The sequence below is a fragment of the Myxine glutinosa genome, chromosome 2 (assembly GCF_964187855.1).
Source record: "Myxine glutinosa chromosome 2, kmMyxGlut1.1, whole genome shotgun sequence".
NCBI classification, from domain to species: Eukaryota; Metazoa; Chordata; class Myxini; order Myxiniformes; family Myxinidae; genus Myxine; species Myxine glutinosa.
Genome location: NC_136262.1, coordinates 245,929,984 through 245,952,310, shown reverse-complemented (window position 1 = coordinate 245,952,310; position 22,327 = coordinate 245,929,984). Strand labels below are relative to the sequence as shown.

Below are 22,327 nucleotides of genomic sequence, written 5' to 3'. Positions count from 1 at the left end.
CAGTGTTTCTTCTGCTACCAAGTCGTTGATCCCTTCCAGGCGTCCAGTGACTTCAGTGCCCCAGTCATCCCCGCGACTCCGTGCTGTCTTCAGCAAGCTTGCCTTCAGTGTATCTGCAGTCAAATTATCTGGCACTCTGTATTTCTTTCTAGCTTGTGCTGGATTATTTTTGTAGAGCTGGGCTGGTTGGTTGCAAAGAATGCATACATCCTTATACAGGAGGTCAACTGACTGTGATCTTCTAGAACTGCAGCCAGTTGATGAACTGAACTCAAGTAGTGCGTCTTCTCTTCAACTTTGATGACTCTTTCTCTGCCTTTGATGCTTGAGCTGACTTCTTGGTGGTTGCAACAAAGTTGTTGTACAGATCATTTTTACACTTCTGGTGGTACCTCAGTTTTCCTTCCTTTTGAGCCTCCTTCATACGTTCCACAACAGTAACATTTTCGACAGTTTCTGCTTGTTTCAATAAAGTTGAGTATCCCTTTGGAGTTGCCTGTATGAGCCTTTCAGCTGGTGTATCCGAGCGTGCACAGATGAAGCAATTGAGCACAGGTGGAGTAACGTCTTCATCCATATTGCTAAACTCCATGTCCTGCAAAGTAGAAAATGAGATATATTTAGAAATTATTTTTCCACAAAGGAGTGTCTGTGGTGAAATATAAATGTTAACAATCAACTCAGAATCATGAAAAACCCTTATTTGACCCCTCATAAGTTACTTAAGGGCCGATCAAAAAAAATAAAAATTCTCGAAAATAATTTTTCGGTACCCGAATTCAACAGCTTTTTTTCTGGGTTTCCCACGGGAGTTGACCTTCAACATTTTAACACATGTTATTACACACCTTTACAAACATATTGGTGAAGAAATTTTTTGATAACAATTTAGTTAACAGATTTTCATATGTTTCCCTTACTACTTGGAGAAAGGGAAGAATGGGGCAGACAAAAGGTTTGATGGTGATTGGGTGAGGCGCAGTGAGGTGTTATTTCAGGAGGGGGAAGAGTGAGGTAGAAGGTTGAGGGAGATGAAGGTGAAAGTTGGAAGGGGGAAGAAGCGGGGAGGACGCTTTGAGGAGGAGGGGTGAGAGGGGAGTCTAGGAGGGGAGGAGCGAGGGAGAGTCTCGGAGGGGAGGAGTTTAGGAGGGAAGGGGCAAGGGGGGAGATTTGAAAGGGATGGGTGATGGGGAAGATTTGGAGGGGAGGGGCAAGGGGGAAGATTTGAAAGAGATGTGTGATGGGGATGATTTGGAGGGGAGGGGCAAGGGGGTAGATTTAGAGGGGAGGGGTGATGGGGAAGTTTTGGAGGGAAGGGGTGATGGGGAAGATTTGGAGGGGAGGGGCAAAGGGGTAGATTTGGAGGGGAGGGGTGATGGGGAAGTTTTGAAGGGGAGGGGTGATGGGGAAGATTTGGAGGGAAGGGGTGATGGGGAAGATTTGGAGGGGAGGGGCAAGGGCCTCTTTGGCCTCTTTGCGCCTCTTTGGCCTCTTTGCGCCTCTTTGGCAGCGTTGACTGTCAGCCGACTTGGATTCTGGTCTCGATTCGACATTTTTCTTGCGATCACCGGAGCGTGGATCGACTTTGGCTTGGTGCCGGGACAGTGACTTTGGGAATGTTCTTTTCGCTCACTTGGAGCACAGTGAGTTATGGAATAAGAAACTGATGGTACCATCATAGGAATTATATGGTATTTTTGTGGTGCAATTGAAACATATTGTACTTGTGCTGTTATACTTGTGTGACCTTAACACAATTCTTGTTTTTGATAACAATTGGTTGGTGTGGTTTCACCATTGGTCATTGACACACATTATAACACATCTTTCTGCTGTGACTCCTTTCGGGGCTCGGAGGTACACCATGACCGGGGTCACGCTGTTGAAACCAAAGCTTTCAGAATCATTGGAATCTCCCGCGATGAAGCTGATTGTGAGGGCCTTTCACTCACTCACTGCAGGCAGGTAGGTGGTATTTCTGTCTTCTACAGACTCCTATCCGGCCTAGCTCCCCCAGCTGTATCTGTGTTCTGTCACCCAAATATTCCTACAGGTGGCACAAGATCTGCCAGCAAACCTCTTCTGGTGAAATTGCCAAAATCAAGACCCTCTATTCACCTTCACTCTTTCATTCCTCTTTTCTCCCGCCTCTGGAACAAACTCCCTCACTCTCTTCAATCTCACTCCTCCCTACAGGTCTTTAAAACACCTGTTCACCACCATCTCTTGTCTTCCCCCATCCAAAACCTTGACCTTTTCTACCCCCGTTAATTCATCCCAGATCCACTTTTTTGAAATACCAACTTCTTTCCTGGAAGTCCTCGCAGTGTCCATGTGTTTTATACCTCTCCCACTCCACTCCCCACATTCCCAGGTCTCTCCCGCCCCAAGCCCTCTCCCTCCCACAGATCTCCCGATGTCCCTGTTCTCTGCTGTTGTACTTGTGTGCTTCCCTCTCTCTCCCCATATTGTACTAGCAAGGATACCCGTCTACGACGGGTGCAAATTGGAAGGATTCTTAAAATGCGAGCCATTGATCTCGCGAGATCTCGGAGACGGTGGGAGGGATTTTCGAAGCTCCACACGGTCTCCACGTTTTTCGAAGTTTTAGGTCTGTTCACAATTGTATTTTGTCGAAACTGTATTTATCTTTCGGTGTGTGAAGTTATTGTGTGCAACTTTGGTTGTTTCTCGGTGTTTATCTTTCATAAATTGATCGTCTGTTTGCCGTGTCGCGAGCAAGGCCTTTGCCGTGTCGCGAACGATTTGAAATCGAAGTTAAGTGATTGTTCCCATTTGTATTTTCGTTAAAACTGTATTTATTTATGGTGTTGTACGTATATTGTGTCCCGACGAAGATTTTTCGGTGCAAATCTTTCATACCTGTATTGAAAATCGTGTTAATTCGTGTCGTGTCTTGAGGCCTTGTACAGTGTGCACTGTACAACCTTGAGGCTTTGTTTTTCTCTCAGCGGTCCGTCGTTTGTGATCCAATAACTTTCGTTCTCTGTATTCCCAGTCTTTTCACCCATAGCCTACTTCCTTGTGTAAATCTCAACTCAAAAAAAAACAAAAAAAAAACAAACAAACAAAAAAAAAAAACATTTCCTTCTCTGTTCTCATTCGTTTTTTCATTCTTATTCGTTCGTATTCGTTCGTTCGTTCTTCGACCACGTGTTTCTCCCCCATTTCCCCAGATAGTTTTCACTCATTAACCTTCAATGTTTACACTTTCCCCTCAAGTTATGTATTCCGTCATATTTTATAACACCTTTTTCTTCTTCTTCTTTAAAAGGCTGCTTTCGACGCTCACCAAATCAATTCATCCCAAAAAAAATATCCATCTCCTATAGTGCCTTTTTTCTACATTCCCTAAACTCTCCTGCACTCCATCCTCCATCCAGCGTCCTTAAACGTATTTTTAACTCAAAGGTCACAAGAAACTCATTTTGCAATAAATGTTCATTTCCCATAAATCGTACACTTTCAAAAATCCAATCTCACCCCTCCCCTCCAAATCTTCCCCATAACCCCTCCCCTCCAAATCTTCCCCATCACCCCTCCCCTCCAAATCTTCCCCATCACCCATCCCTTTCAAATCTCCCCCCTTGCCCCCTCCCTCCTAAACTACCCCCTCACCCCTCCCCGCCAAGACGCCCCCTCGCCCCTCCCCTCCTAGACTCCTGCCTCACCCCTCCCCTCCAAATCTCCCCCATATCCCATCCCTTTCAAATCCCTCCCCTTGTCCCTTCCCTCCCTAACTCCCCCCTCACCCCTCCCCTTCAAATCTCCCCACCCTCATTGCTTCTCAATTTCCCCCCTCTCACTCCCCCTCCTCAAAGCGTCCTCCCTGCTTCTTCCCCCTTCAAACTCTCACCTCCATCTCCCCCAACCTTCTGCCTCGCTCTTCCCCCTCCTCAAATAACACCTCATTGTGGCTCACCCAATCACCATCAAACCTTTTGTCCGCCCCATCCTTCCCTTTCTCCGAGCTATTCTGAAATCTCTGACACACCTTCAACAGCTCTCCCTACCTCTTCCACCTCTTCCACATCTTACCCTACTCCTCCTCCCCCCTGTTCTGTATCTGATGCTCCCCCTTCCTCTTCATTAACGGTATGGACCTCAAACATCTGGGGCCTTCGTTCAAACTTAACTGATCTCTCCATACAGGTTGCTTCTGTCAAACCAGACGTGATCTGCTTAACAGAAACTTTCCTCCTTTATGATGTCTCTGATTCCATAGTATCTCTCCCGGGCTACTCCCTCATCCGGTATGATAGACCTGAGCCTCGTCCTGGAGGCGGGGTTGCTATCTTTATCAAAAACTCTCTTCCTCACTCGCCCTGCACTGCACTCTCTCCACCTCACCCCCAGGAATACCTCTGGCTACGGCTTCCCCTTCGCTCCCACCTCTTATTCATATGTGTGTTGTACCGTCCACCAAACAGTGATGACTCCATCTACATCTCGCTGTCTGATGATATGGACCAACTTCTATCTACTCATCCCAACTCTCTCTTCCTCATATGTGGTGATTTCAACTGTCATCATGCCAGTTGGCTGGGTGTGGGTACCTCTCTCACCAGCCATGGCTCCTCAGCAAAGGACTTCTGCGACTCACTGGGACTGACACAATCTGTCAATTTCCCGACCCGGATCTCAGTCAACGGAACATCTTCTCTTCTGGACTTGGTTATGACTAACTTCCCTGAAAATGTCTGCTGCTCTTCTTCTGCTCCGATCGGATCATCTGATCATGTCCTTGTTAAAGTGGACATCTCTCTGACCATCCTCAGGGAGCCTGCTCAGCGTCGACGAGTCTGGCATTTCACTCAGGCCAACTGGCACGGTCTTCAAGCAGCCATCAATCATCTGGACTGGTCTCCCATCTCTACCACCTCTGACATCAACTCATCCTGGGAATTCTTCCAAAGTAAATTGCTCTCTCTCATGCACAGATTTATCCCATCTCGTCTTCAGTTGTCATACCCTTCCTCCCGTCCATGGTACACGGAATCTTGTGGTGAGGCTGTTGCCCAGAAACAACTTGCCTTCGTCTCCTGGAAAGCAAATCCAACGGAAGGAAATCTCATTTCCTTTCACAAAGCCCGAAACAAGTGTGTGTCCACCCTCAGGAGAGCCAGGAAACAATATCTCTCCGTTCTCAAGACCGAACTCTCTTATCTGTCTCCCTCTTCCAAATCCTGGTGGCGTCTGGTCAAATCCGTTTCTGGTGTTTGTTCCCCCTCCATCCCCTCCCTTACCTCAAACGGCTACACAGCTGACTCCGCACGTGAAAAAGCTGAATGCCTCAACTCTGTGTTTGCCTCTAAATCTTGTGTCCCAAACCCATCCCTCTCTGTACCCACCATACCCAGTCGTACCCTGCTGCTCCTGGACTCCGTGTCCTTTCCTCCTGACAAGGTGGAAAAGTTTCTGTCAACCCTCGACTCTGATTCTGCAACTGGACCCGACGGCATCAGCCCACGGGTCCTAAAATCCTGCTCTGCTGCTCTATCTCACCCTCTCTCTGTTCTCTTCACCCTCTCTTTTGCTCAAGGTCAACTGCCATCTGCTTGGAAATCAGCCAACATCACCGCTTTGCACAAAAAAGGTGCAAAAACAGATCCTAGCAACTACAGACCAATCAGCCTTCTCCCAATTATCAGCAAAGTCATGGAATCCATCATTGCTTCGGATATGAAATCTTTCCTCTTCTCCAATGGCTTGATCTCTGATCATCAATTTGGTTTCAGACCAGGTCACTCTACTCTGGACATGCTGCTTCTGCTGTCTCAACAATGGATGGAGGTCCTCAATGCCAAACAGGAAATTAGAGCTGTCTCCCTCGACATATCACGTGCCTTCGACACGGTCTGGCACCCCGCTCTGCTCACCAAACTCTCCTCCTTTGGTATCCATGGAAATCTCCACGCATGGCTGGCGGACTTCCTCTCTAGTCGTCGTCAACGTGTGGCCCTGAATGGGTTTCTCTCATCTCCTCTTCCTGTTCAGGCTGGAGTTCCCCAAGGCAGTGTTCTGGGCCCCGTGCTTTTTCTGGTCTTCATCAATGATCTCTCTGACTCTCTCGAAAATCCTCTCTATCTCTTTGCTGATGACTCCACTCTCTGCCGCTCCATTCCTCTTCCCTCAGATCGGCAGTCTGCTGCCTCCTCACTCTCTGAAGACCTGGACAAAATCACAGACTGGTCAAACAAGTGGAACATGTCTTTCAATCCTGACAAATCTCACACTCTTACTATGTCTCTCCGAAAAGATCGACTGGACAACCCTCCCATCTACTTTCTCAACAATCCTCTCCAAGAAGTTCTGTCGCTCAAGATTTTGGGTCTCACTATCTGCCATGATCTTTCTTGGGAAAACCACATTTCCAAGCTGGCCTCCAAAGCCAGTCGCCGACTGGGCATCCTCCGTCGTGCGAAGTCCTTCCTCGGCACACCTGAGCTCCTCACCACATACAAGGCTTTCATCCGCAGCTCAATGGAATACTGTTCTCCCCTAAGAGCCGGTGCTCCTGCCTCACACCTAGCTCGGCTTCACGCTGTTGAAACCAAAGCTTTCAGAATTATTGGAATCTCCCGCGATGAAGCTATCTCTGAGGGCCTTTCACTCACTCACCGCAGGCAGGTAGGTGGTCTTTCTGTCTTCTACCGACTCCTCTCCGGCCTTGCACCCCCAGCTCTCTCTGTGCTCTGTCCCCCAAATATTCCTACAGGTCGCACAAGATCTGCCAGCAACCCTCTGATGGTTAAACTGCCGAAATCTCGGCTCTCTGCTCACCTTCACTCTTTCATTCCTCTTTTCTCCCGCCTCTGGAACAAACTCCCTCACTCCCTTCAATCCCACTCCTCCCTCCAGGTCTTTAAAACAGCTGTTCACCACCATCTATTATCTTCCCCCATCCAAAACCTTGATCTTTTCTACCCCCGCTAATTCACCCCAGATCCACCTTGTTTGAAATTCCAACTTCTTTCCTGGAAGACCTGGCAGTGTCCATATGTTTTATACCTCTCCCACCGCCCCCTTCCCATGCCTCCCCCCCCAAAGCCCTCGCCCTCTCTCAGATCTCTCGATGTCTCCATGTCTCCATGTCTCTCGGTCCCTGCTCTCAAATGTTGTGTTTGCGTCCTTCCCCCTCTCTCCCCATCTTGTCTACCGCTCCCGATGTTATATGTTTTATGTGTCGGTTTGTCTTTCTGTGTGATTAATGTTCGCTCTTTCACGAGCCTCGATCTTGTATACAAATGCATTAATTAAAGGTGAACGCTCTTGACTATATCCCACAATGCCTAAGATTGGGGGTATTGATATCAGAAATGTTTCAGCCACACAGACCTAAAACATAAAAAACAACTTTGGTTCATACATTTTGTATCTTATATATATACTATAATTTATATAAAATATAAACACGAAACATCATTATTCTCTTTCGACTGGATGGGAAGATAGTCGGCCGAGAAGCACCAATTCTGGAGATTCGCCTGTTTTGATTAAAAAGTTTTTCCAAAATAACGTTTTTTACAAACTATGAAAGAGCATCTAGTCCAATATGTGCCTTATACAAAAAAATATAGTCACAACTTACAGCGTTCGTCATCTGTGCCCTAGAGTGCCTCGGGGTAAACCACATTGCGTGTCTGATTGTTGGGTGCCAGGATGGTGAGTTTTACTGCACTGCCGGTCCGAGAGGCAGCCACATTCAGCTGACCGTGTGAGAAGCAGGGGACAGAGAGGTCGACCCCTATTGTCTTCTAAGTCTGACCTTGAGCCTTATTGATGGTCATCGCAAAGCATGGCTTGCAGGGAAACTGGAGTCTCCGAAACTGGAACGGCAGCTCAGAGTCTGACGGAATGAGCGGGCCCCTCGGCAGAAGGACGACCTCTCCTTTGTATGGTCCACAGGAGATTGTGGCCTCGATGACATTGGCATGTAGGCGAGTTATGATGCAGCGTGTACCATTGGTGGTCTTGGGTGGTTCCATGTTTTGCAGGATCATTATGGGCACACCGAGTTTCAGCTTGAGGAGGTGTGGTGGCATTCCTGACAGCTCGAGAGAATTGAGAAGCTCAACAGGGTAAGTGACTGCCTCCTCGTCACAGATGGCACTATCCACAGACTTGTATATCCTCTCATCGCCAGGAAACTCTCCCATGAGCCAGTTGTCGAGCTGGTTGACAATGGTGTTCAGCGGAGAAAGAATTGCACGCTCAGCCAGCCATTCGGACCGGACTCCATTTGTGGTCAAGCAAGGGTAGACTTCAGCCTTCAGCTCCTCCATTGTGGAGACGACCTTGCCTATTTCAGGAGGAATCTCGATCGTGTCTGGTTCGGCCGAAAATGGTATCAGTCCATTGCCTATTTCCAGGAGCAGCTTAGAAAAGTCAGTGGCCCCTTCATCGCCAGACAGGTGAGCTCGCATGTTGGTGGTCAGGTGCTTGACAGTCACATGGCGCCACAGGTGGGACGTCCTCAGGCTGGCGTTGACAATATTAGATCTGGTACCACTCTTGACCACTGGGAGGATCTGTCGGAAGTCTCCGCAGAGCAGTGTGGGAATTCCTCCCATAGGTTTCGTTACTCCTGTGATGTCCTGTAGTGTGCGGTCTACAGCTTCATAGGCTGACTTGTGAGTCATCGGGACCTCATCCACAATGATGACAGCAGCATCCTTAATGACCTTGGCCAATGCTGTTCCATGCTTGATGCTGCATGTTGGCTGCTCTTTGAAGTGCGTGTCGAGTGGGATATTGAAGGTGCTGTGCAGCATTCGTCCTCCCTGGAGTAGTGTTGCGGCAATTCCACTGGACGCAGTAGCAAGAGCAATCTTGCCTTGTGAGCGAATTTTCTTCAGAATCGTGTTGATGACGAAGCTCTTTCCTGTGCCTCCTGGTGCATCTAGAAAGATGAGGTTGCTGCTCTTGTTGCCATTGTTGATGTTACCTTGCTGCACCAGTTCAAGGACTGCATTGTAGACCTGACGCTGTTCATCTGTCATTTGCTGTTGGAGATCATCAGCTTGGACAGCCAACTGCTCTTGGTTGTATTCGACTTCCCTGAAGTATTCTCTCTCAAGCCTATCTTCTGTGCCCCTCTCTGGGGTAGGTAGGTCATACGAACTGAGATGACGACCGCCCATCATGATCACCTTGTCTTCGAGAGAGCAAAGCGCAAGGTTGTAGATGTGCTCGTTGTAGTCAGCAGTGGGATTGTCAACATTGCGACGGTGCTGAAATACGTAGTCTTCAGAAAGGATTTCACGGAACGTATCCCATAGCGTGCGTGGATTGCTAGGAAAACATGCGGTAAGGATGACTGCCATGAGACTCCGGAGGTTTGGTGCAGACTGGCTGATGCTTGCCTCATCCATAGGAAGGTGGAGGTGCTGGTCGTTTTCCAGGAGTCCCAATGCGAGACAGGCTTCACGGAAGGACAACTCTTGACCATCCACTGTCCTTAGAGCAGCGAAAGAGGATGGGCCACATACTTCAGTCAGAAGAAGTCGAACTTAGTAACAGTCTCCCTGTCTCGGACTGATGCTGTAGATGCGGCCAATTGCCGGAGTCTTCCGTATTGCATGTGGTCCTTCGACCACCACTTCTCCCCGCTTGCGGCGGGTCCACTTCTTGTGCGTCTTGTCCCACGTGTAGTACTCGGGCACCTCGTGGTATTTCAGCATCTTGGCAAAATCGTCATGATTGCAGAGGTCAAAGAAGGCAGTCAGCATAGTGGCTGGTGGTGGTCGCTCTGCCCTCTGTACGGCATTGTCCATATGGAAGTAGACTCGCTGGCCATTCTCGAGGCGGACAGCTAGGCCAATGACTGGAGGGAAATGCTCAGAAATTGGGTGCTCTAGGATCCTCCAGACTGCCTCGCTGCTCCCAACGTAACATGCATTCTGGAACTTAGCTACCTCATCCACTTGACGATTTCCGGCCTCATCTTTGGCTCGGTGCAGTTCAAACTGCCTGATCGGTCCCCTTGGTGACATACTTTGTGATATACTTGATGCTCTTGATGCTAGAGCATATCTCAACGTTGATGTAGCAGTTGAATTGGCGGAGGAGGAACGGGTTGTAGGGTACCACCCACTGATTGGTGACTACCTGTACCACCCGTTTTCCCTGCTGGCGCATCTTGATCTCCCCAGTGTAACCACCATCTTCTGGCTTCAGACGTCGGTATTTGGGGTAGCTGTCATTTCCTTGCTCAGTGCTCTGGAGGAATGGCTTTGGGAAATCTTTTGAACACTTCCGGTCCTTCATGCAAGGGCTGTTCTGGTTGAGATTTCCACATGGACCATGGATCATATGTGCCATAACCATCATGTGCAGCTCAGGATCTTGTCTCTTGTCGGGAATCTCAGCCCTGATGACCATATCAATTTTTTCGGGCTTGACTTTGTCCTCCTGAGCGACCCATATGAGGATGTGGGCATGAAGAAGACCACGCTTCTGGTACTCTATGGTGTACAGGAAGGCTCTCATCGTCCCAAAAGCTCTCTTCTTTAGTAGCTCCGTGAGCTTCTTGTGCTTTTGTCGAAAGACACAGGCAATGATGTCTGGCCAATCATGAGCTTCTTGTTCTGGCAAGAGGTTTTGCTGGACCTCGACCCATTTGGGATTTGTTGTCTGTTATAAAGAAGTCCGGCCTCCCCATGCGATGCACATAGGCCATGGCATCACTCTGCCTCTTGTGCATCCACCTCGGGCCACCTGTGTACGTCGCAGGAAGGACCACCCTTTGCCCAACATTGCGAGGGTCACCATCGCTGGCCATGAGACTGTCACGGAGGTTGCCGTAGTTATCAGCGAGTAAGGTCTTTTGCTCCCGGCGGATAAAGCCCAGTCGCTCTGCCTCGATTTTAGAATATACATCTACCAGAAACTGCTGAAGAGTCGTCGCATCTGCAGTATGTGATTTCCCCCTCTCACCATGATATGGTAGCTGTAGTACTGCAGCTGTGTGAGTTTTTGTCCATCTTTTCCAGTAGCAGTCCTGGCCACCAGGTGGATAGTGTAGCCATCCGTTCCATATGGGAACACTATGGGGTACTGCAGTGCATCATAAGATGCATGCAGCTCACTTATCCTTTTGAGTGCCCCATCGCGAAGTTTAAGGACAATATCTCTGGGTTCTCTTGGCTCATTGTCCATTAAGATGGCGACTTCTGGTGCAGACTGGGCGTTGTAGCGGCGTGCATGCTCACCACGTGGTCCCTTGTTTTCGCGGATGATTATCTGGCGCTCTTCCGAGTCATCTCCTTCTGCAAGCATATCTCTTGCAGTCTTCAGCTCACGGACCAGATGGTTATTCTCGTGGAACCACTTTGTGAGCATTTCAATGATGTGTGGTTTGAGGCCGCTGTGGTTCCTGGCAGTCAGCTCTTTGGCATGCGAGTCCAGCAAGTAGACCTGTAAGAACTTTGGCTGACCTTCTTCAGGTGGGAGCAAGCTGCCAATGCAGTGGAACACTTGACCTTGGATACAGAAGCTCGGGTTCCAGCCCTGTTCTTGAGCTTCCTTATGCCCGAAGCTCGTCATCGCAAAACTGCCATTATACGTTCGAATGTTGCCAAGGAAGTGCTTGCTGAGGAGACCTTCGCCAGAGAGAAGTTCCTTCAGGAAGGGAGGAAGGGCAGGGAAAGGCTCAAGGACGACTTTCCCATTGTTGCAGCACACACCTTTGGTTTCTCCTTTGAACTTGTAAGCAGAGCAGTGAGTGCAGACTTGGTCCATTCGGCCGATGTCTGCGTGAGTTGTTGGGTCAGCCGGGTCATACGTGAAAGCCTCCCTTTTATTACTTGGTGTCCGGGCCCGAGCTCGTGCTTCTGCAGTGCGGTGACGGTTTGCCTCGTGTCTTGCATCACACTCTTCCTCAGTCGCGTTTACTCGCTGTTGTTGTTGCCGATGAGCCTGTTCATTGAGCCTGGTCGATCGCTCATCTTGTGTCTCATTTACTCGCAGTTGTTGCCGATGAGCCTGTTCATTGAGCCTGGTTGATCGCTCATCTTGTGTCTCATAAACTCGCTGTTGTTGTTGCCGATGAGCCTGCTCATTGAGCCTGGTTGTTCGCTCCTCTTCGGTCACCTGTTGTCTTTCAGTCTGTTTTCGCTTAGCTGAAGCTGTCGTCGGACCAATGCAGCTCTTCCTTTTTCGGGGCATTTCAGAGATTTTGATCAGAAACAGCGTGGAATTAGGCCTGGGTCATCTAAAAGCAGAAAATCGAAAATCCTCATGAAAAAGAAGAAAATAGAAAATCATGAAGTGGAATTTAATTGAGAAACTGCGTCATGTAAAATCAGAGAATCCAGAATCAGAAAAAGCGATCAGAAACTGCGTGGAAGTCGGAAGTCGGAAGTCATTGTCGTCAATTGAATGTCGCATTGATTTTTTATTCCCCGTCAAATGGCATTGGTCCCGCATTCCGAACCCGGAAGTCGGAAGTCATTGTCGTCAAATAAATGTAGCATGTATGTTTCACTCTCTGTCACATGCCGTTGGTCCCATGTCAATCAGATGAAGTTGAAAAATTTAAGTTACGAAATACGCTGACGACGTCATAATTTTAAAACCCGAAGTTTTTTACATTTTAAGGTGTGCTGTAGTTGCTCTGAGACGTACTGATTCGGAATATGCCTTTGGTTTTGCTCTGCGATGAGTAGTTCTCGAGTTATAAGAGGACAAACAAACAAACATACTTTACTGCTTTATATATATAGATGTTTTGTGTGCCCGTTGTTTTTTTGTTTGTTTGTTTTTGTGTGATTAATGTTAGCTCTTGCGCGAGCCTCGATCTTGTATCCAAAAACAGAAAATGAAAAAAAAAACAACAGCCTCCACTCTTCTGGGAAGGCTTTCCACTAGATATTGGAACACTGCTGCAGGGATTTGCTTCCATTCAACCACAACAGCATTAGTGAGGTCAGGCACTGATGTTGGGCGATTAGGCCTGGTTCGCAGTTAAAGTTCCAATTCATCCCAAAGGTGTTCGATGGGGTTGTGGTCAGGGCTCTGTGCAGGCCAGTCAAGTTCTTCCACACCGATCTCGACAAACTATTTCTGGATGGACTTCGCTTTGTGCATGGGGGTATTGTCATGCTGAAACAGAAAACTGCCTTCCCCAAACTGTTGCCACAAAGTTGGAAGCACACAATCGTCTAGAATGTCATTGTATGCTGTAGCGTTAAGATTTCCCTTCACTGGATCGAAGGGGCCTCGTCTGAACCATGAAAAACAGCCCCAGACCATTATTCTTCCTCCACCAAACTTTACAGTTGGCACGATGCATTCGGGCAGGTAGTGTTCTCCTGGCATCCGCCAAACCCAGATTCGTCAATATATCGTTTTGGTCACGTATCTCAATGGTGAAGAGTTACTAAAAATTATAGTAGCCGGATCCAGATCTTCACCATAATCTAATCAATTTGTCTTGTCACACACCCAATCTGTCCATGAAATTTCATCCGAATCCAGCCACAACATTTTGATATATCCAGTTCACAGAAAAACAAAGACAGGGGTGAAAACAACCGCCATGCACCTTCGATGGCAGAGGTAATAAAATGATAGTTTCTTTTGGTGTTTTGATAACCTTTATGCTGGCAATCTCATCAGCATTTCAATGCTTTTACAACAGTGCAGGTTTGTTATAACCACGCTGCCCAATAGAGGTCTGACTGCATCTTTAAATATTAAAATATTCACTGTAATCTTTCGCCCTGCACACCATCCATAAATGATACATGTTTACTACTTTCGACCATTGCACACTATCCGTAAAACAAACCCACAGATGCATCGTTTTATCATACCGCCAGAAAAAATAGACACCCACTCCCAACGGGAGCGATCATACCAATGCATGATCACGTAACCTTGCATGAGAAGCCACCTTTCGCTTACAGATATTGCTGTTAATGGACATTTTCATTTACAGGTAGTTTTGTGATTTTTCTTGCAACCGGGACTGACTTACAACAATATGAAAAATTTCACATTTCTAGCCCACCTACAAAGTACTACATATTTATAGGGGTCAGTCAGTCAGTGACTAATATGATGATTCAATATGATGATTCAATATGTACAATAATTAATCAACCATTTGGAGACAAATCATGTAAAACTCACAATTTGACAGAGATCCAGCATTTTGCTTTAAGATTAGAACATCTTTGATGAAGACCCCTTCAACGACCACCCCACTCAAGGTCGACTCACTTTATACCACACTTTACCAAAACGAACATCCCCTCAATGCCCAAAATACATGCCTCTGCATTTCCCTCCTTATCAAAACATCAACATCAAGTCCTACAATAACTTAAGTTCACAACATAGCATTCAACATAACGCCATACCCGGAAGCAAAGACCGCATCTCCTTCGGAAACTTTCGGCAAACGCTGTTATAGTTTGTGCAGAGATGATGTAGGCACCATGCGGAGAGCTGCTTGGCATTATGAAACTATGGAAACACGTTTTTAATGAGTACTCTGAAATCAAAACCATCAACAACACATGGGTTTAACATCATAGCTGGTGTATCTAAGAGCTCTTGAATCAAAGCATCCTATCAATTTCAGGGAAAGGTACAAAGCATTTCAACATAAACTTTAAATGGAAACTAAAAAATGGGAAAGAGGAAAATGTTTGAATAAATTTAAAGCCTGATGGTGAAGAAGAACAAAACAAGAAACCGTTATCCATTGCCCAACTCAGCTTGCAAGGCAGATTCTTATTACATAAAGAACAAATATGTGCCATGGACTGGTCATTCATTGTATTGAATATATCCAGGATTCCACCCTCACCCATTGACCTAAAAACTACATAATTGATGCCTAACCCCACAAATAACCTACATTAATAAATGCCCCTATATATATATATATATATATATATATATATATATATATATATATATATATATATATATATATATATAATGTATGGTTGCGGCTTATGGAATAGCTATTCAAATTGATGTTAAACTGGGATGACATGGAATTTGGACCACAGGCTGAATCATTATAGGAAGACTTTACAGTGCACCTTCAGAAAGTATTCACACCCTTGATTTTTTTTTCTTCACATTTTATGTTATGGCCTGAATTTTAAATTGATTAAATTGAGATTTTTTATCACTGATCCACACATAACTAGAACGGGCACTCGGTAGAGCGCATACCTTCGCCGCAGCTACTGTTCTGTACTTGGCATGGGAGTGTAGGGAACAGAACAGTGAACAGTTTGGTGCTGATTTCATGCAAATCGGATAAGAATTGACCGAGTTATGACAAAAAACGCACATTTTGCAAGGTCGTGACCCCCCTGACCTTTGACCCCCAACCGCTAACAAGGGTAATGTCTTCACTGGGTCATGTCGTATATCACAAGATCGGGCATTGAATTCTGAACATTTTGGCATTAGTTGCATGCCAATTGGATAAAAATTGACCGCGCTATGGTAAAAATACGATTTTGACCTTTTCGTGACCTTGACCTTGACCTTTGACCCGATTGCTCCCAAAATCTAATCAAATGTGTCCCGTATAATAACCAATCATCCCACCAAATTTCATGCAATTCGGTTGAATACTTTTTGAGTTATGCGAATAACATACACACACACACACACACAGACATACAAATAAATACACAGCGATCAAAACATAACCTTCCGCTTTTGCGAAGGTAATAAATACCCCATGGTGTGAAATTGGAATTTTTGATGTATCTGTAAAAATGATGTAAAAATGAAAAAGAAATAACTAATTTACATAAGTGTTCAGCTCTCTGAGTCAATACTTCATAGAAGTGCCTTTGACAGTGATTGCAGCTTTGAGTCTTCTTTCTTGGGTATGTCCATCAGCTTTGCACATCTGGATTTGGGGAGTTTCTCCCATTCGTCCTTGCAGATTTGCTCAAGCTCTGTCAAGTTGGATGGGAAGTGCCAGTGAACAGCAATCTTCAAGTCTTTCCATAGATTCTCAATGGGATTAGAGTGTGGGCTTTGGCTGGGCCACTGATGAACTTTCATGTTCTTGTTCTGAGGCCATTCCAGTGTTGCTTTGGCTGTATGCTTGGGTCATTGTCCTGTTGGAACATAAATCTTCACCACATTCTCAGGTCTTTAGCACTCTGAAGAAGGTTCCCCCCCAAGGATTTGCCTGTATTCGGCTCCATACATTGTACTTTACAAGTCTCCCTGTCACTGCCGCTGAAAAGCATCATAGCATGATGCTGCCATCACCATGCTTCACGGTAGGGATGGTGTTGGATGGGTGATGAGCTGTGCTCTCTTTCTGTGAGATGTAGCACTTTGCATTCAGGCCAAAGAGTTCAATTTTTGTCTCATCAGACCACAGAATATTTTGCCTCATGCTCTCAGAATCTTTCACGTGCCTTTTTGCCAACACCAGGTGTGCTGTCATGTGCCTTTTTCAGGAGTGGCTTCCGTCTTGCCACTCTCCCATAAAGCCTTGATTTGTGAAGTGCTGCAGAGACTGCTGGCCCTCCGGAACGTTCTCCCATCTCTGCCAAGGAACTATATAATTCTGTCAAGAGTGGTCATTGGGTTCTTGGTCATCTCCCTGACCAAGGTCCGTCTTGCCCAGTTGCTCAATTTGATTGGACGGCCAGCTCTAGAAAGAGCCTGGGTGGTTCCATATTCTTTCCATTTCCCAATGATGGAGCTCACTGTGCTCTTGGGAACTTTCAACACGACAAATTGTTTTATACCCTTCACCAGATCTATGCCTCCTCACAATTCTATCACAGAGTTATACGGACAGTTCCTTGGACTTAATGGTATAGTTTCTGCTCTGACATGCACTGTCAACTGTGGGACCTTATGCAGAAAGGTATGTTTCTTTCTAAAATTTGTCCAATCAATTGAATTGGACACAGGTAGACTCAGATCATCCTCGAGATGTCTCCACAACTTGATTGACAGAAATTGGATGCACCTGAGCTCATTTTGAGGGTCATAGCAAAGGAGTTTTATGTTGACTCAAGACATTTCAGCTTTTCATTTTTAATTATTTTGTGAAAATTTCTAAAACAAACAAACAAAAATATTCCACTTACATTCTGGGGTATTATGTGTAGATCAGTGACAAAACAAGATCTCAATTTAATCCATTTTAAATTCAGGCTGAAACAACAAAACGTGAAAGTCGTCGAAGGGTGTGAATGCTTCAAGGCACTGTACACTGCAAGGATTAGGTGCTCCTGCACACGAGCATAAATTTGGAATTTGTTCAGAGTGCCAGTGATAGCTAGTCAGCTCTTTGCGAAATATACTGTGGCATCTTCAATGTAGACAAGCTCATGCTAGCACAGGGGATACCCAGCTGAGCATCCAGAGATGGTGTGTTCATTGATGCAACACTGCACGAAGAACCAGTCCAATGGTTTATGGGTGGGTTGGCTAAAGAACCCAGATTAAACAGCTCAGGAGGTAATAGTACCATGCACGTGAACATGCTGCCCCTCGAAACAATGAAATACAAGTTGAAGCATAAATCACGGCGCACCTTTCCTGACAACTCCATGAACTTCAGATGTTGTCTGTATAATTGGATCAACATGTGTCACTGTTTACAGAAATCTTGGCTCATGGAGGAGATAAATGACAAAAAGCTCCAGGTTCAGAGAGGATCAAAGCAGAACAGCTGGAAGGATGACCTACAGGTATGCACACGTGCCTCAGCTGTTGAGCCTGCATTCAAATCTCAAACCCAGCTATAAACTATCATCCTGTGGTTTCGCAGGCAAGGTGATTCATCGATGTGTGCCGTCCTGAGGATGGACGTTAGTTAAATTGGGCATCCCATCTGCCAGTATGACTTGGTGGACATTAAACATCCCAAGGTGTCCTTCGCGAAGAGAAGTTGAGCTATCACCGGAACCCTGAACTAATTACAAATTCCTGCCCTGACCTAAGGAGGGCATTGCATCAGTGGCATCAGTCGCACTCTCATCCAACGATGGTACCTGACGCCAGGTGCTGCATACAACAACAACAACAACAACAACAACAACAACAACAACAACAACATGCATTTTAAGGCCATTTTCCCTGCGAGAGCGGGGGTTAGCCGTGCGGTCCCCATGACAATCTTCTCCATTTTGTCCTATTTTCTGCATCTCTCCTTATTAACTCCCTTGCCCGCATTTCTTCTTCCACCATCTTTAGCCAAGTCTTTCTCGGTCTTCCCCGTCCTCTAATTCCTTCTACATTCATTTCCATCACTCTTCTCAACCAGTCACTTTCATCCTTCCTCAACACATGACCAAACCATCTCAACCTGTTTCTCTTCACAGCATCCATCACAGGCTCTATTCCCATCACCTTTCACAATTCATCATTTGTCTTCCTCTCTCTCAACGATACTCCGCACATCCACCGAACCATTCGCATTTCCACCCTTTCCAGCCTTCGTTGCTGCTCTACATTCATGACCCATGTCTCACTCCCATAAATCATAACACTTCTCACACATGCAGCATACACCTTTCCCTTCAGCTTCAACGACACTCCCTTCCTCGTCAGCATGCCACTCAGCTCCCGAAACTTCTTGAAACAGTTTGAAACAGTTTGAGTATGCAGCATTCAGGTGCTGCATACGAATGAAGAAAAAGGCAGAACAGGGAGACAGCTCTCAGACAAGTAGAAGAAAACAGGAATGGGTTTGGATTATGGCTTTTATGGGGCAAAGGCTGACTGGTCTATCAATGAGTGGATCAGACAGAACCATTGCACAAATGATTGGGGGTGAAAGCATGCACAATTGAATGGTACCACTCTTGAAAGACTGGAGGGAGAGGCACATGGCAACTGACACTGAGTCTGGTCCACAGAGGAGAGAATGGAATGGAGGTGAATGTTCAGCTTAATTGGGGAAAGGAACCAGGTGTGGAACTGTCTAACCGTGGCAGGCAGCATAGGGGAAATATTTGAACACATTTCAAGGAAGGACAACAGCGTGGGACAAAGCAGAATCCATCCTGCTGACAGGACCATGGCACTCAGCCACCTGTTGAGATATGCTAATAACAGACAGTCTGGGACTCTGTCACCTGCAGGGAATTAAGATAGGAAGCAGTTATCTTGTTGAAGATAGCTGACAAACATTTTCCACCATATCAGATGGATGCTACAGCAGCCTACGTCTCAGAAATTTGGCAAGCTGTTCTGTACAAGGTGGATTCATCCACAGAATTGTATGGAAGATCGTCAAAGGAAGTGGAGAGGTCATTGATAAAGACCCCATAAAAGATCATTCCTAAAATTCTGCCTTGCAGGACACCAGATGAGGGAAATGGAGACCATGCCATTAAGAGCAACGCATCGTTTCTGCTCAAAGGAAAAAGAAGATGTGATAACCATTCAAGAAGCCACTGAATACCATTAGCAGACAGCTGGGAAAGGAAGGCTGTGTGCCAGATGTTATCAAAAGCTCGAGAGAAGTTTAGAGAGACGGCCTGATCTCTCTTTAGAGATTGAAAGCATCATCTATTGTAGATTTAAAAAGGAGCAACATGCCCATGGTAGAATAGTGGGAGGAGTGGGGAGGGGTTAGCTAAACTGTTTGGAGAGTTACAAGAGATAATGCTAGAAGTCTGTAACAACTATTGATTCTATCACTTGGCTTATGGATTTTGATGGGGGCATAGGCTGACTGCTCTATCATCGAGTGGATCAGACAGAACCATTCTTCAGAATAGGGGTGACTTTTGCAACTTTAAAAGGTTAAGCTGGGAGAGCATCCGATAAAGATAGGGAGATGGGAGGGAGGGCTGAGGGGGGGCGGGGGAGGGGGATGATAGGGATGAGGCACAGTTCTGGAGGATAGCAGTGAATGCCAATACCATCGGGACCAGTTGCAGTAACAAGATCGAGTCAGAACTTCTCAACTTTCGCAGGAGAAGTCTACATGCTGCACCAAGCATTCTTATGGGGCAGAAATAATGTATCATGGAAAGAGGAGATTGGGGATCTTGGCCTTTTCAGTAAACACTGAAGAAATTCAGCTTTTTCCTGAGCAATATCTAACATGACCATCCTACAAGAGATTGCGCTACAGAAGTGGAATGTGTAGAGATACTTTACCAGACGCCACCAGGGTTTAGAGAATGGTGAGAATTTAAAGATTTGAATGCAAGACGAGAACTTGATCGGTTTTGGGCTCTGGCTTGCCATTTTTTTTTTTTTTTTAATTGAGGTCGGCAGGAGGACAGTGTTAAACAGGCCACACTCGGATGTAATCAGTTGGGTCGATGAAAACTAAATTGTAAACATTAAATAACACCTCTTTAGAATGTGTCAGTTACAACAACTCCACTGCAAGTTTACCTGCATAGGAGGCAAGACATGCTAGGTTTCTGGACTTGTACAGTGACAGGTACAAGTAATAAATACTCCGATACAGTACGATGTCGTTCACTTTTCAAAATCATAATTGTATGGAGGAATTTCTGAAACCTCCTACCCTACCTTACGACACCCGCTGGGACCCCAAAACATTCCACAGAAGGTTGTTATATTTCCTTTCAGTAAGCAATGCAACTTTAATGGTTACTAAACGCTGTCCCCATCATGTGACCAGATCCTCAGCTCTGATTGGTGTACGCTTGTGGGGACATGCAGATAGACAAACTGTTCTAGATGGCATTGCCTTACAGGGCTACACCATAAAAAGGATATGGGAAAAGTCTTTTATACTCTTGCTTATTGCTTTTCCGAGCAGGATCCCCATTTCATACGAGCCACCATTTTGTCTGAATCTCGATATTCCCCAATACTGAGAACGAGCGTAAATTTCATTGGTCGAGATGACGTAATGCAGTGTAATATTTTGTCTAAATACTGCTAAACAAAAGGTTTTTGTGAGTGCCAAGAAGACGATTTTTTTCTTTAGTTCCTAAGTATACAATTCAATCGAAAGAAAATAAATAGTACAGTAGAACCCCAACATTTGTGGGGAGGGGGTTGTTTTGCTTTTCAGAAGGAGGAATGTTTTTTTATTTTTCATATTTTGTTTTATCACTCCAGAGAACGCGTTTCCACTGCTCCAGAGTCCAATGGTGGCGAGTTTTATACCTCTCCAGCTGATGCAAGGCATTGCGCATGGTGATCTTAGGCTTGTGTGCGGCTGTTCAGCCATGGAAACCCATTTCATGAATCTCCTGACGAACAGTTGTTGTGCTGACTTTGCTTCCAGAGGCAGTTGGGAACTCGGTAGCGAGTGTTGCAACCGAGGACAGACAATTTTTATGCGCTATGTGCTTCAGCACTCGACGGTCCCGTTCTGTGAGCTTGTGTGGCCTACCACTTCACAGCTGAACTGTTGTTGCTCCTAGACGTTTCCACTTCACAATAACCGCACTTACAGTTGACCGGAACAGCTCTAGCAAGTCAGAAATTTAATGAACTGACTTGTTGGAAAGGTGGCATCCCATGACGGTGCCACGTTGAAAGTCACCGAGCTCTTCAGTACGGCCCTTCTTCTGCCAATATTTGTCTATGGAGATTGCATGGCTGTGTGCTTGATTATATATACCTCTCAGCAATGGGTGTGGCTGAAACAGCCAAATCCACTAATTATAAGGGGTGTCCGCATACTTTTGGTCATGTAGTGTATGTATTTCTTTGGTTTTCAGTGGAACAAAACAAAAAAGGCTGAAAACAAAATTACGAAATCTTAGCTTATTCCACACAGAAATCCTAAAATGGCCCGGACAATATTATTGACACCTTTTAGAAGTTGTTCAAAATAATTAGAATTCAAGCAGGTGATTCTCCTTTACTTTGGAATTGAACTCACCTGTGGTGAGTTGCAGGTGCCTGAAATATAAAAATCACTCCTTCAACCAGTTTGAATAGAGAAAAGGAGTAATTCTGCTGTTTTGTGTGACTGTGTGTACCCCAATGAGCATGGAGAAAAGAAAGAAAACCAGAGAATTGTCTGAGGAGGTCAGACACAAGATTGTAGCCAAGCATGGACAATCTCAAGGCTACAAAGTCCATCTCCAGAGACCTTGATGTTCCTGTGTCCACCGTACCTAATGTTATCAAGAAGTTTAAGAGCCATGGCACTGTAGCCAACCTCCCTGGACGTAGCCACAAGAGAAAGTTTGATAGAAGATTGCAGCAAATGATTGTTCGAATGGTGGAGAAAGCACCTCGATCAACTGCCAAACAGATTCAAGCTGACTTTCAGACACAAGGTACGACAGTTTCAACTCGCACCATCCGTCACCAACTCAATAAAAGGGGGTTCTATGGTAGGAGA

At 45.9% G+C, this 22,327-nt stretch overlaps 1 protein-coding gene across 1 annotated transcript in view; it reads right to left on the bottom strand.

Annotated features, from left to right (window-relative positions):
• Positions 1-22,327, bottom strand: part of LOC137420693 (rho-related BTB domain-containing protein 2-like) — a 149,300-nt gene that overhangs the window by 19,391 nt on the left and 107,582 nt on the right. The window contains 1 exon segment of the mRNA XM_068105972.2: positions 14,388-14,493. Coding sequence (XP_067962073.2) covers positions 14,388-14,493 — 106 coding nt within the window.